This window comes from Haplochromis burtoni, unplaced genomic scaffold, assembly GCF_018398535.1.
Source record: "Haplochromis burtoni strain Fernald_Lab_line unplaced genomic scaffold, NCSU_Asbu1 Contig_337, whole genome shotgun sequence".
Lineage (NCBI taxonomy): Eukaryota > Metazoa > Chordata > Actinopteri > Cichliformes > Cichlidae > Haplochromis > Haplochromis burtoni.
The window spans coordinates 255,319-269,701 of NW_024582698.1; the positions used below are offsets into that span (position 1 = coordinate 255,319).

The 14,383-nt window shown below is 41.0% G+C and overlaps 1 protein-coding gene across 17 annotated transcripts in view; it reads left to right on the plus strand.

Moving 5' to 3' along the window:
- The window catches only part of LOC102298811 (peripheral plasma membrane protein CASK), a 170,905-nt gene that overhangs the window by 146,332 nt on the left and 10,190 nt on the right, over nt 1-14,383 (plus strand). For 9 of the 17 annotated variants that reach the window (XM_042228630.1, XM_042228637.1, XM_042228629.1 and 6 more), the window contains 8 exons: nt 997-1,077; nt 5,040-5,228; nt 5,630-5,708; nt 6,030-6,115; nt 6,390-6,458; nt 8,461-8,529; nt 9,293-9,328; nt 13,976-14,017. In XM_042228630.1, the coding sequence (XP_042084564.1) occupies nt 997-1,077; nt 5,040-5,228; nt 5,630-5,708; nt 6,030-6,115; nt 6,390-6,458; nt 8,461-8,529; nt 9,293-9,328; nt 13,976-14,017 (651 nt within the window). The remainder of the gene's footprint in view (nt 1-996; nt 1,078-5,039; nt 5,229-5,629; nt 5,709-6,029; nt 6,116-6,389; nt 6,459-8,460; nt 8,530-9,292; nt 9,329-13,975; nt 14,018-14,383) is intronic. The other 8 variants (XM_042228632.1, XM_014340093.2, XM_005942371.3 and 5 more) reach the window with 3 other exon arrangements.

A 14,383-nucleotide genomic window follows, 5' to 3' on the forward strand; every position in this document is an offset into this window, starting at 1 on the left:
TTCCTTATTTTTTTTTGCTGGGAGTTTTAGAACCCTATTAGTTAGGGTGCTTACTCTTTAAAAGACCAGAATAGGGAGGATGGAGCAGGTTTAAGTTTATTAGATTGATCAGTATTGCTGAACTATGAAATATTTTGGGTGCAGTGTATTTTTTGCATACAGGTGTAACAGAATAGCTTTAGTGTTTTGTTTTGTTTTTTTGTTTTTTTTAACTTGAGTATAAACTTATACAAAAAGCACCAAGATATTAAAATAACAGTTTTATTGATTAAAAAAACATCATATCGGTATCGGCCGATATCTATCTCCGTACACACATATTTTTAGTTCAATTCACTTGCCAAGAAACAAACAAAACACAAGGTTAAAGGTGAACCTGACCTTTTTTCCTCTATAGTTTAAACAATAATGTTGTCCTGTAAAATGTCCATGCAGTTCTCTTAGGTGTTGAAATAGCATCCATATCTGGCTATTACAGAGGAGATGCGATTTTTATCTCATTTGGCTGTACTTGTGACGTAGTTGCTGATGTATTAATGCATGTGGCTTTGACATGCCAGTAAGTGCCAGGTCTTGGGGGTAACAAGTAAATGTGATTATTACAGTGTAGCGATAATGAATACCTGGACCCCATGCACGTTCGTGAACTAAACACTGCTGTTTGATATGGAGAAGTACATTGAAACTCCTCGATGCAGAGGCCTCACCTCTACAATGCCACATTCACCAGTCAGGCGCAACATAACTGGAGCTGACATCAAGCCAAGTGGCTTCCACAGGGCAGGAGGAGGAGCAAAAGCTTGACCAGATTCTTGACTTGCTGAGTGGTGTCCAAAGTTGGTCTCGCATTAGGAGGTGGTGTTGGAGAGGAACTGTGAGTATTGTTGGTCTGCGCTGCATACGCTGAAGTGGCCAGGTCGCATTGGAAGGAGGGATTTGGGCGTAAAGAAGAGCTACTGAGGCATAAATTAAACTCTTCTCTCTGTGTTTCCTCAGGTACTGGAAGAGATCTCTTGCTACCCAGAGAAGCACGAAGCTAAGGAACTCAGACGGATAGTAACCCAGCCACATTTCATGGTGAGTGGGGGAAAAAATCCCACAGACACACATTAAGAGGTTCTCATGTCCATTTCTTACAGAAATGTGCACAAGGCCCTTTAACGAAGCATTTAGAGTCCAGATATAACAAATCAGAATCTCTCTAAATGTTGTAAATAGCACTTTTACATGGTCTTATTTTTGTCTGCACAGATTAGATGGGACTAAAAAGAAAACATGCACAAGAAAGATGGAGTGTGTCGCATTGGTATTGGTTTATTTAAGTGTTTAAAGATCAAGTCATCTAACATGAACTGTGTGGAAATGGAAGGGTGTTTCAAGTGTCTGCGAATGTGATATATATACATAAATACATCTGATTTTCATCACTGATCAGTGTTGCTCAATATCACGTGGACAGACCGACGGAGAGAGGAGACGTAAAAAGAAAAAAGACAAAACGGTATCAAAATGAAGTGATAGGGAGAGCAAAGTTGAGGAAAAAGATCAGTAATCAAGACAAATGGAAGGAGAGGGTCCTGGCTGTGAAGTGAGAGAGGAGGGCGGGCGTAGACGGAGGTTAGTAAGGCGTGTTTGATGCGATGTGCTGTGTCGGGTCAGAGGCCTGGCTCCTTCATGGTGCTACAAGAGCGTAAACTGACGTGTTCCACATTCCAACAAGTTCAAGTGAGAACTGAATACAGACGATGCCCACGGAGCCATGCCAGGATTTTGACTCGTCTAGCTCTGATGTACACACATGAGAGTAGAATTGACTTTCTTTGTAGGTTATTTTTAACAAAATAAACCTGTTACTTTGAGGTGTAGGGTTTCAGAATTAGTGTTCAGATGGTGTTTGAGGTATAGAAAAAACATTAGCAAAGTGTAGCTAAAGTTTAGCAATCCTCCCCACATGGCTGCTGCCCCTTTTCAGGGAATCTTTTTGAAACTGAAATGGTATTACCTTGGCCTCCAGCAACAGTGTGATCACTCTTAAAGTTGTTTTTGACCAGGAAATGTCCTTCAACACATACATTAAACTAATATGTTTTGAAATGGCACTTTCATTGCTATGTAGATGATACCCAGCTTTATTTATCTATCAAGGCAGATCATTTAAATAAAATAGTTCAAATACAGACATGTCTTAAAGAAGTCCTGGATGATCTCTAATTTCCTGATTCAATATTTAGATAAAACGGAGATTACTGTACTTGGCCCTAAAAATCTTGTTGTCTAACCAGATGCTTGCATAGATTACCTTGGCCTCTAGTAACACTGTGAGAAATCTTGGAGTCGTTTCGACCAGGATGTGTCCTTTAATGCACACATTGAACAAATATGTGAACTGCCTTCATGTTTTTGCCAATATCTCAAAAATAAGAAACATCCTGTATCAGAGACATCATCAGAGCAGAAAAACTACTTTGTGCATTTTTAGCTTCTCAGATTATTATCAGGTCTCCCTTAAAGCTTCCTGGATTTAAAATTCTCACATACAAAATCTTGAACCATTGTATCACAAAGTTTAAAAGGTTTAAGACTTTTCTTTTTGATAAAGCGTAGAGTTAGAGCTGGATCAGGTGATCCTAAAGCATTCCTCAGTTATGCTGTAGCAATAGGCCTAGGCTGCTGGGGCCTTCCGATGATGCACCAAGCACCTTTTAATATCTAAATAAAGAACAGGATCTGTGTAAGCTCACGTCATCTTGTTTGTCATTTGAGTGGCAGTGATGCTGACATGGCAGAATCCCCACAAACCCCACAGTCCATTATTTATGAAATTTGCACTGAATACCGCATTATTTATTCTTTTTCTTTTTTTCTTCTTTTTTTCGACATGGGGATCAGTTTAAAAAGCTTAAAACACTGTCTGTTAACTATCTCGGTCTAAAATTTTCTCGTTTTAACCCTTTAAAACCGGTCAGAGCGGGCACGCTCCGTTGTGCATATCTATTTTTAAATCTCTGTAGAACTGCAACCACGTAAGCTAGCGCAATGATTTTTTTTTTTTTTTTTTTTGCATATGAAACCGCAGGCGTTGTACTTCTTATGCATTCAGTTTGTCCTAGGTCACGGTTTCCTTCCACATATAGCTTTGCAAAAATTGCGTAAAAAGCATTTGCAGCAACAAAAGCATAGTAATCCGGAAACACGCATTGCCGATCCGATCAGCTGTTTGTAACACTTCCTGTGTCGCAATAGACGTCAGCACGAACTAGCGCATGTCCGCCATTACCTGCCCGAAACCAGAAGTGACGTCATTTATGCGGAAAATGTAGTTTTTTTTACCTTCGGGTCCTGATAAGCCTATACTGGTGTTTTTAAAAGTCATGTTTGAATTTATGCTTTTCTGTGTCGTTTCTGGGATGCTTAGAACTCAAATTGCACTGCTGGAAATTCTTTGCCAATTTGCATTTAATATTTATTTTCGTTTTTCCTGCAGTGTATAAAAATTGGTGTATCTCAAAAATAAAATTATGAAGACACTCAAAATAAATTTCCTGTTGTTGTAAACTCATTTGTGCAACTTTTTTGTATTTACAATTTTGAGGCATAAGCCTCTTAAATTTCTCTAACTAGAAATATATGTAACAAAACAAAAACGATTTAAAAATGTTTTAGTTTTTTTTTTTTTTTTTTGCATGTTTTTGCAATTTATATAGTTACTATGCACTAAATGCATACATATTATTAAAATTTGGGCTATAACAGTTGTATTGATGTAAAGCAACTTGAAATGCTCCCAAAAATGGCACTAGAGCATGTAAAAATATAAAGATAAGCTCTGGCGGACTTAGTTCTATGGTAGGTCTTAAAGGGTTAAAGCTTTCCCACACAGCATGAAAGGATCAGTTGAGCACTTAACCCTGTTTTCATTAGGGTGCACAAACACACACACACACACACACACACACACACACACACACACACACACACGTCCTTGCACCTACAGACACACACAGTTTTCTTGCAAGTTGTGCAACATGAAGTGTCTTCTGCGTGTGATGTATTTTGACACTGGAGTTAGAGAGGCTGCCGCTGCCTTTGTGTCTCTCCCTCTCTGATGTGCTCTCCCTCCTCGGGTGCGTGCGCTTGTGTGTGTTGTTTGCGTGATGCTGAAAGAAGACAGTGACAGGTTTCCCCCCCTTTGTTGGGCTTTGATTGCTGTCTTCTGAAGTTCAGACGGGTTTGTTAAAGTGCCACTCAAGGGAAGGGCCTCTGCGTCTGTCAGACAAGTGGAGTCTAACACTCTGTGGGCGTGAGGGAGCAGCAGGCTCGTCTTGTGGAGATGCAGAGCTCAGACAGATGCAGGGGCTACGGACTAAAGGCACCTGTGCAAAAGGAGAAATATCTTTGTAATGTGTGGCAGAGCAGAGAGTCAGACAAAGTCAAGAAGCAAATCCCTTCCTGCTCTTCAGAGCTTGAATAAAATATTGTCCATGTTATTTTTAGTGAGATCATGTCTTGAGGGAGTTCAAGAGCAATGAAGGCTTTGTCTTCTGTGGATTTACCATAAAGAGTGTGGATTGCAAATTTTTAAGCTGAATGACATTATTTGTACAAGAGTCACTGTTGGAGTCATACAGATTTCACCAATTCTTTGTATATGCCAACAGATGTGCTTTGGAGTTAGTCTCATTTATGCTGCTCACTCATAAAGCAGTGCCCAACAGTCACTTGTTTTCATAAATGGTTTCTGGTGAGAACAACTAGCTAGCTAAAGAGAGTATTTCTTCACCAGATAAGACAGTGGTACTCATATTCAGTCCTAATTTGTCTGCTGCCACAGGAAAGGGGGAAACTCTTCCTCAACATCCTGTGGCCTTGCCTGTACCTCATCTCAGCCTCCCTTTTACTTTGGAAGAATCGCAGATATTCATGTCAGTGATGCCACCAGAAGCCGACAGTAAAGTTCCATAACTGGTGCACTCTTGTTCACACAAAATGTGCCTTTACCAAGAAGAGTGAAGTCCTTTATGGAGTGTGTGTGTCTACAGGCATTGCTGCAGGCCCATGACGTAGTGGCCCACGAGGTTTACAGTGACGAGGCTCTGCGGGTGACACCTCCACCCACCTCACCCTTCCTGAACGGAGACTCCCCCGAGAGTGCCAACGGAGACATGGACCTGGAGAACGTCACCAGAGTCCGTCTGGTCCAGTTTCAGAAGAACACAGATGAGCCAATGGTACGCCCTTTGGGATTTTGAACAATGCTGAGTTGAAATGAATGAAATGAAAGTGAGGATGCCTTCAGAGACATGCCTATTATTATTTATACTTTGTTTTAGCATTTAAAGGTAACTTGCCACAGTTCCTCTCTGGTTTTAGTCTTCTGTCTCTTCATGTCAGCTCACACTAACTGTATAATGCTGATGTTGGGACTCCTTGGGGGCCATGCCGTCTGTTGGAGGCTTGTTCTACTTGTGGCTGAAGAGAGTTCTTCATGATTAATCGAGATGCATCATAATTCACGGTTAATGATCTAAAGAGTACGGTGTTGTAGTCACTGTACTTACATTTGATCTGGGATGACATTGGGACTTTTTACATGGTATCAGTAACCATTTTCAAATTTATGCGTTTGCAGGGTATCACATTGAAGATGAACGAATCAAACCACTGCATCGTCGCAAGGATAATGCACGGGGGGATGATCCACAGACAGGGTACTCTATTAATAAGACTTTGACTCATTTGTTAAAATATTCTGCCTATTTTTTACATACAATACTCTAATTTCGTATTTCAAGTCCTCAATAAATATTTTTACTGTTGTTACCTGAAATCTTTAAAGAAGAGGAAGGTTTTAGAGCTTTTTAAATTAACGGTGAGTAAAAGAAGAAACTCCTCCTCGATTGTTACAAAGGATGCCACACTGTAGTCGCTGAAGAATCAAGCTAGACCGGAGGACCTCTGCTATGGCTGCATCTCAGATGCCTCTGCAATTAGAAAATACTTGTTTCTCTTTTCCTTTTTCCTGCGTTGAGGAACATTGCATGTTGGAGATGAGATCAGGGAAATCAACGGCATCAGTGTGGCCAACCAGACTGTAGAGCAGCTGCAGAAGATGCTGGTGAGTTTTGCTTTTGTGTTTGTTTGGGAGAGGGGTTGTTTTTGGAGTCACAACTGACTATATTTGGACAAGAGGGTCTTGACAGGTGTAGTTAGCATGAACTGTACTGAAGCAATTTACAGAAGAGAATTAAATAAAATTCTCAAATGTTTATACACCAGAGAAAACCTTTTTTTCCCACTATCTCTGCATATGAGAGAAAATCTCACAAGCTGACGTGAAGATGAGACAAAACTCACTAAATTTCTGTGTCTGTGTTTCTGTGTGTTTGCAGCGAGAGATGCGCGGCAGCATCACTTTCAAAATAGTACCAAGCTACCGGACGCAGGGCTCATCCTGTGAGGTAACAACACCTCTTCCTCCTCCTCACTACTTTTTTTTTGAGCTCTTGATCTAGTTACTAACTGCTTGCCTGGTTACTAAGTGTGTATGTGTGTGTGTAACCTGAGTAGGTTGTGTGTACGGGGTGTGCTGTGTGTGTGTTTTGCTGGGGCTGGGCCAGATAATCAGCACACCAATTTCACAACCAAGATACCGGAACTCCCTCTTCCCTTCTCCGCTCCGGAAACAAGCTACACCTCTCTGTGTATCCCATCCTGCTCCTGCATATAGAACAACCACTACACCTACACACACACACCGTACAGACGTGGATGATAGTAACCTCTCGCTTCAACTTAGGCCAAGCTCCAGCTCATGTGGCGCATGAGCTGTTTCAGGATGTTGCTGATGTTTAGATGCTGAATTGTTATACAACTGAAGTTGCCTCGAGCATCTCTTGAACAGCTAAAACTCCATCTTCCTTCATCTATCTCACTACATGTGAGCCGAGTTTACAGGAGAGGATGTAAAGTCCAACACAGGATATTGGGTACTGCAAAATACAATACCAGTATACTAAAACTGAATGGAAGCCAGTAAAACTCAAAGCTTAATTGCTCTTTGTCGTGTGCTATGGGATGCCAACGAGGGCTAACTCAGGATATCATTTGCCATAGATCAGCGGTGTCAATCATGCGGTCCAGGTGCCAGAATCAGACCAGCAAAGACTCCAGGTCTGACTGACTGGTTGACTTTTTTTGCACAGTTTTTTTGCTTGTAAGCTTCACAGCTTTTCTTGCTGAAAAGGAACTCCCCTGCAGAAATCCATGCTATACACGTAACTAAGTAACAGATTTAATAACAAAAAAATCCTGTTGTTTTGCGATCTGTTATTGAAACGTCTGGTTTTTCAAAATTTTTCAATTTTTTTTTAAAATTAGACAATGAAATCATTCTGAGATAAATGTAAAGCAAGTGTGCAGTATTACATTTTCAGAGTGGCAAACAACTTAAGGGGTTTTTTGTTTGTTTGTTTTTGTTATATTATCTTTGTAGCTTTTGAAGCAAGTAGAACAAAGAGCTTTCCAGTGTACAGGAAGTAAAGTCCAAAAACAATATAAGTAGAAACCAGCAGTTCAGACAACTACAATATCAGCATACTAAAACTGACAGAAAGCTGGGGCACCAATACTTTGGACCAGCTAAGAAAAGCTAGACCAGCAGAGCTGTGAGGGACAAAAGGAAGTTATACATACATTGTGGTATCCAGCCATCTAAAACCGTACATGTAATTAGTTAGATCATTTTAGAACACATTGAAACCAGTGCAGAGGTCTAAAACTAGAACAGCATGGTTAATGTGGTTGTTTTTAACAGAAACGAAAAAACAGGGAGACTTTATTTTGAAAAGTCGTGCACGCAAACCACAGCCCTGCTTTAATTTAGGTCATTTTTAGCTGAGAACAGAGAGACTAACTGAGACATTACAGACTGTTAGCTCACTTTAATCATTATTTCTGCTTATAATTTAGCTTTCTCTGAACAGAGCCTTCATATTTCTCTCCATTTCCAGTTGATTTTCACAGTAAAACCTATAACATTGTTGTATTGCTGTCACATTTGATAAGAAGTCATTAAGTGTTCCATTAAAAGAGAAATGTGACGGCGATTTCAGCTCTTTTGGTCCTCCAGCACACGCTGTTCTGAACACTGACACAGTCAGGACTTTTGAGCTCTGACAGCTTCAGTTAATGATGACTTCATGCTGATCAGACTAGCATCTCGTGTCAGTCTAGCGCCTCTATGTGGTTATTTAAGGCTGTGCATGCTAGAGTTCTGCTGGTGCTGCTGTCTCCCATGTCTTGTTGACGCATTTCATTACGTCAACTCTGTGGTGGGTCTCTATTGTGTTCTACAAATACACCCTCCATCTCCTACAGTCAACCCCAGAAGTGTGTGAATGTGTGCGCTTGTGTGTATTTGTGCGCCGGCTGTGCACTGCTGACCTGTGTGTCTTATTTCAGAATGAGTCCCCCACCACCTCCAGGCAGTCCCCTGCCAATGGCCACTCCAGCATTAACAGTTCTATCTTGGTAAGGACCCCCACCCCCAACCATAGAAAAACAAAAAATCCCACAATCAGACTACCACCCAACCATTTCCTCCTCCTTTTTTTTTCTTTCTTTTTTTCTGTCAAGCTGTTGTGTCATGGTATTTCTACATGTCCGTGTTGTTACATTCAGTTGCTGCGTGCGTTTCTCATGAGTTGTTTTCATTTCATTTTGCGTTAAATCGTGTCACAGTAGTGGTAGCAGTAGGATTAGATGTAGACGGGTGATGCCGTAGGCCTCAACTCACACTCGTGTCATTCTCCCTGTTCATCTGTTTGAGCCAAAGGCCCCCCGTGTCCGATATCTCAGTTCACAAATTGGTGTGCCTCACAAAGCCTGCTCCGTTGCTGTGCCTCATTGCTGACAAAAACACACCGAGGCTCCAGTGGTCACGATGGTGCGAGGAGATGTGCTCCTACTCTGCTATTCTACTAAACCCAATCAGGTTCCACAGTTTCCCCTGCCAAGGCTCCAGACAGACATGTGGTGGTGCTGATGCTGCAGCTGCTTCGCTTGCTCTGTGCTTGCTTGGTTGCTCCACAGCCAGATCTGCTTTAACAGATGAGAATGACTTTTTTTTTTTTTTTTAAACATCTAGATTGCATGTAAAAGTTCTCAAAGTGTGTGTGTGTGTGTGTGTGTGTGTGTGTGTGTGTGTGTGTGTGTGTGTGTGTGTGTGTGTGTGTGTGTGTTGTAGTATATTTCTTAACCTTTTCTTTCTGTCATCAATGGGTCACTTTCACAGGACCTGCCATCTACCATCCAGCCCAAGGGTCGACAGGTAACTAACAATCACTCACTAGCTCCTTACAAATGCTTGCATCACACTCCTTTACACAAAAGTGTGTGTCTGAGTTTCTCCCAAACTCTCCCTCCTGCTTCATAAAACTCATCAGTGTGATTTGGTTGCATGTAAGTCAGGCTGTTTTTATCTGTCCCAAACTACTGATGGACAAGAATTTTGTGTGATTACAAAGCCTGAAATATTTTATTTTTGCGTGTCGGTGAGCTTCACAGAAATGCTGAAACATCAGGGAACCTCCTGCTCATACTGGGTGACAAATGTTTTTCATTAAATAAATACACTGCTCACTAAAATTAAAGGAACACTTTGAAAACACATGAGATCTCCAAGGGAAAGCCCAGAATGTCCTCAATTTAGTACATCAGGACTCAGTAGGATAGCTCAAATAAGTCAAAAGATATAGACCAAAAACAAATGTCCATTACAGAGGACATTAATGAATAGGCTGGTTTTCAGGAAGATATAGCTCCAAATTACAACAGCAGGTGCCTCAAGGCACTTTAAATTGAGTTTTATAAGGTAAAGACCCTACAATAATACAGAGAAACCCCCCAGCTGTCAGACAACATGCTATGAGCAAGCAGGAGGACACTACATCATTTGATGGAAATGAAAATTATCAATCTACAGAGGGCTGAATTCAAAGACACCCTGAAAGTCAATTTCAGTCAAGTCTATTTCCTTGCAGCAAATCAAAATGGTACTCGGTGGTTTGTCAGACACGTTTGTATGTGTGCCTGATGATATTGGAGCATGCTCCTAAATGAGAGCCTGGATAGTGTCCTGGTGTCTCCTCCCATATCTGGACCAGTGCCCTGCTGGAGGTCATGTTGTAGCTCTGGCAGTGCTCATCCTGTTCCTCCTTACACAAAGGAGCAGACACTGGTCCTGCTGATGGGTTAAGGACCTTCTACTGTCCTGTCCAGTTCTCCTAGACTAGCTATCTGTCTCCGGGAATCTCGTCCATGTGATTGAGATGGTGCACTCCAGTTTCTGTAGAAACAGGTAGCAGTAGGTTGTGGTGGCTGAAGGTGACATCAGGATGCTGTTGTAGAAATTGCTGCTTTTCACTTCATGACTGCAGTTTAAGTAGCTCATTGTGCTGTCATCTCTTACAGAGAAGTTTCACTGAAAACTGTGTTTAAAAAAGAAAGAAAATCTAATAATTGAGCATACGTGACTATGTACTGTATCTAAACTCTCCTAAGAATGAGAATCTCTGCTACTGTCTGGCCTGTGTGCAGACCTACCGGTTACAGAAGTCTGCTAGCAGGTCCGTCTCTAAAGGCCACTTTATGAAATGTGCAGCACGGTATTCCCAAATGGCACAGAAGGAAATTGGTGCAGCAGCCAGAAAATCCCTCTCATCGTTTCATAGTTGGACCTTTTCTGTTCCCGTTTCAGTACTCGTTTCGTACTCATCCAATTTTATTTATACAGCACCATATCACAACAACAGTCATATAAAAGTACCCAACAATTAGATGACCACCTTGGCAACGGTAGGAAGAGCAGCCATCTGCTGACCATCAACCATCAGGGGAGGAAGACGGGCAAAAAGACACTGTGGAAGAGAGCCAGAGATTAATACTACTGCTAATAATAAAAATAACAGTAATAATAAATTGCTGTTTTAAGTTTAATCAGTGTGTATTTGCCACACCGTTCATATTTGTGGTTTTTGTGGTGGTACTTGTCTACATACACTGATAATCAAAGTTTATATATTGTAGTGTAAAATTATTCTTAAGAGGCTTATTTTCTCAGTTGAGACTATTCTTTTAATAATTTACCACCCCATATTTTGTAATAAAGAAACCTGGGGAACTGTGTGCCTTGATGAAGCTGCATGGCACGCAGTAATTAGTGGAATCATGCTTTGGGTAAACAGAGTACTTGGTAATCATTTATTTCTAGTAATGAAAATATCAAAAATCGCCGGCCTCATCCTTTAAAAGAAGAAATATAAGATTCTGGAGCCAGGCCAAAATATCCCATTTAAATCTATAATTTACACCAAAAATAGTGTGCAGCTGTTCAGCTTTTATCAGGCTGAAGACAGGAGTGGACACAGTGCATCTGAGCTTTGTCTGTAGGGTGGGCGGGGAAATTGAGTTTTATTGATTTGGAGAACATAATGCTTCCCTTTGAGTCAAAGAGGGAAACTGTCATTCTGTGTGATGTGAGCAACAAAACTGGTCTGCATCACTGGCTTACACACACACAATTGTAATCCTTTCATCCGTGCCCACTAACAACCACAGCTCCACAGACAAAACACATGAAAGGGAGGTCGTACTGCAGTGGTCACTCAGTGCTGGACAGCTACAGAGTGAAGAAATGTGCCTGTAGTTTGGCTGAAAACCAAACGAGACCCATGAAAAAACTGGATCTAAAAGATGCCTTAAACTCAGTTCAAGTTTAAGCAAGTCCAGTTAGCTCTGATGATTTGAGCCACATCTAAGCACTAAACAAAGACTTGGTGACAGCTCGTTTTGAAGCTTTTCTTTTAAAAAGCTGTACAAGCTACAGCACAGTTTCTGGCTTTGTCACTGTGATTTGTGTTTATCCAGTCAGGATTCTGCGTCATTGATCAGATGTGATGCAAAATGTGTCAAAATCCACAGTGGGAGAAGGGAATCTTATTTGAGAGAGAGATATATATATATATATATATATATATATACACACACAATTTATTTATTTCACCAAGTAGTTAGGTGCAGTTTCTTTTTTTTGTCTATGAAGTATCAGAACTTATGAATAACTGCAGTGCCCTTCCCATCCTTAAGAGTAGCTGCCTCTAATTTGGATCCAGCTGGATTCTTATCCCATGTCAGGGTTTTACTAGAAGAGCATTTATGAAAAGCTGTGATCGCTGCTGTCCTCAGCACTTCACAAACCTCTTAACAATCTCTGTGGTAACAATGGCACAGGCATTGTTGAGCCTTAAAGAGCACAAGGATTCCCCTTAACCACTGGTTCCCAGTCACATTAATTCATGCAGTAACTTCTCATGCGATGGTTATATCGCTGTGAGTACAGACACTATGAGTGTCATCTATGAAAAGCCAACTAAAACACTGTCCTTCCTAATGGTCTCCTTTAACCCTCATCTAGTCACAGTGTTATGTGTGTGTGCGCCTTCCTGACACATTATTAATCCCCTCTGAGGTAATCCAACATTATTTATCCAGAACCATGACTGTCACACGATTTTGCAGTTTTTCCTCAGTTGCTTTGGCACATTTAAAAAAAAAAAAAAAAGTAGCTTGGAGGGCCGATTGAACCCTCCAAGGTTCAATCGGTGTTCCTCGTATGGCACTGATTTTAGATTTTAACTTGTGCACAATGATAATATAATGGATCTTCACCCAAACTGTGCTCAGGGCCAATGATAACGGACTGCCCCTGTGAATCACAGTGATACTATTTAAATACTGATCATACACTGAGCACTCACATTTGCTTGGATTGTGTTTGGGGGGGATGTGTACTCTTGTGTACCTGCTTATATTCTGTTGTCTTACTCTTACTGTACTGCCTGACATCCTTAGTCCTATTCCAAGGACAGACTCTTGTCCATAAAATACTTTATCTGAGCTGGCTGCTCTAATTGTATAAAACGCTATATGTCAGTTTCATTCAAGTCTTAAAAATATGTTTTCCAGTACTCATTCTCATCCAATTTTATTTATACAGCACCATATCGCAACAACAGTCATATAAAGTACCCAACAATTAGATGACCACCTTGGCAACAGTAGGAAGAGCGGCCATCTGCTGACCATCAACCATCAGGGGAGGAAGACGGGCAAAAAGACACTGTGGAAGAGAGCCAGAGATTAATACTACTGCCAATAATAAAAATAATAGTAATAATAAATTGCTGTTTTAAGTTTAATCAGTGTGTATTTGCCACACCGTTCATATTTGTGGTTTTACTTTGGCACGTTCTGCTATTAGAGAAAAGCTGCCATAGAAGTAAAAGGTATTGGAGAAGATAAAGTCAGATTAGCAATGAATGCAGTACAGAGGAAGTCGTATTTACAAAGTCGGAATGATGATCAGTCTGCCATGGTGCAGATTCATCATGACTGTCATATGTAGGCTCAGCGGAGCAGGTGATTCCTTGCACAATGAACTCATGTTAGCATACTTGAATAGTAAAACTGTTCATGACAGAATATTATCTATTTTTCTGATGCATATAAAACCAAAATTAGTGTAAATTGTGGGGAGTTGTTCTCAGTAGTTTGACTAAATGCTTCATGCTTCATAGCTTCATCTATCATTCAAGAACTGATCCAAAGCAACTGACAAAAACTTCAATGCTGTGATAGAAACTCAAAGCAAAGTGGCATATAAAGGACACACCAGCAGGGGGCAGTGGAGACCACAACATACGATGTTGTATTGCAAGCTCAGCAGCCTTAGAGCTGCAGAGTTTAAAGGCCATTGAACTGCCTAATAATTTGCCACGTTAATGAGAAGTAAATGTCTAAACCCTGCTATTAACCCACGACCTTCCTCCCTGCCACCGGCCTCGGCCGCCATACTGCTGTTTTAGACGTTACCTAGCCGTTTTTGCTGCATGATGTATGTGATGCTTTCAAATCCTAGATTGTATCCAGACCTCCAATCAAGGACAAAATGTCAGTGAAGGTAAGACACAGATTTCCTCTGCCCCCCCCAACTCCCCCAGAAATTAAAAAGAAAAAACACCTGTCAAACACTTCTGCCTCCTCACTTTCCTCACACACTGTGGAAAAATATCAGCTGTGTGCTTAGAAACGTTTTAAAGCAGGATAATGACTTGTAGTTTGACCTAATGGACACATAAACAATGCCTGTGTTGTAATTACCAGAGAGTTGAGAGCCTCATTAATAGCCCAGCAGTGTCTGGGTTCATCTCACTACAGGAAGTCCTCTCAACAGCACCCCCCACCCCACCCCGTGATCCCATGCCCCCTGAGAATCCACTGCTCATTACTCTAGGCCTAGTTGTCATGATATGCAAAACAAAGCACA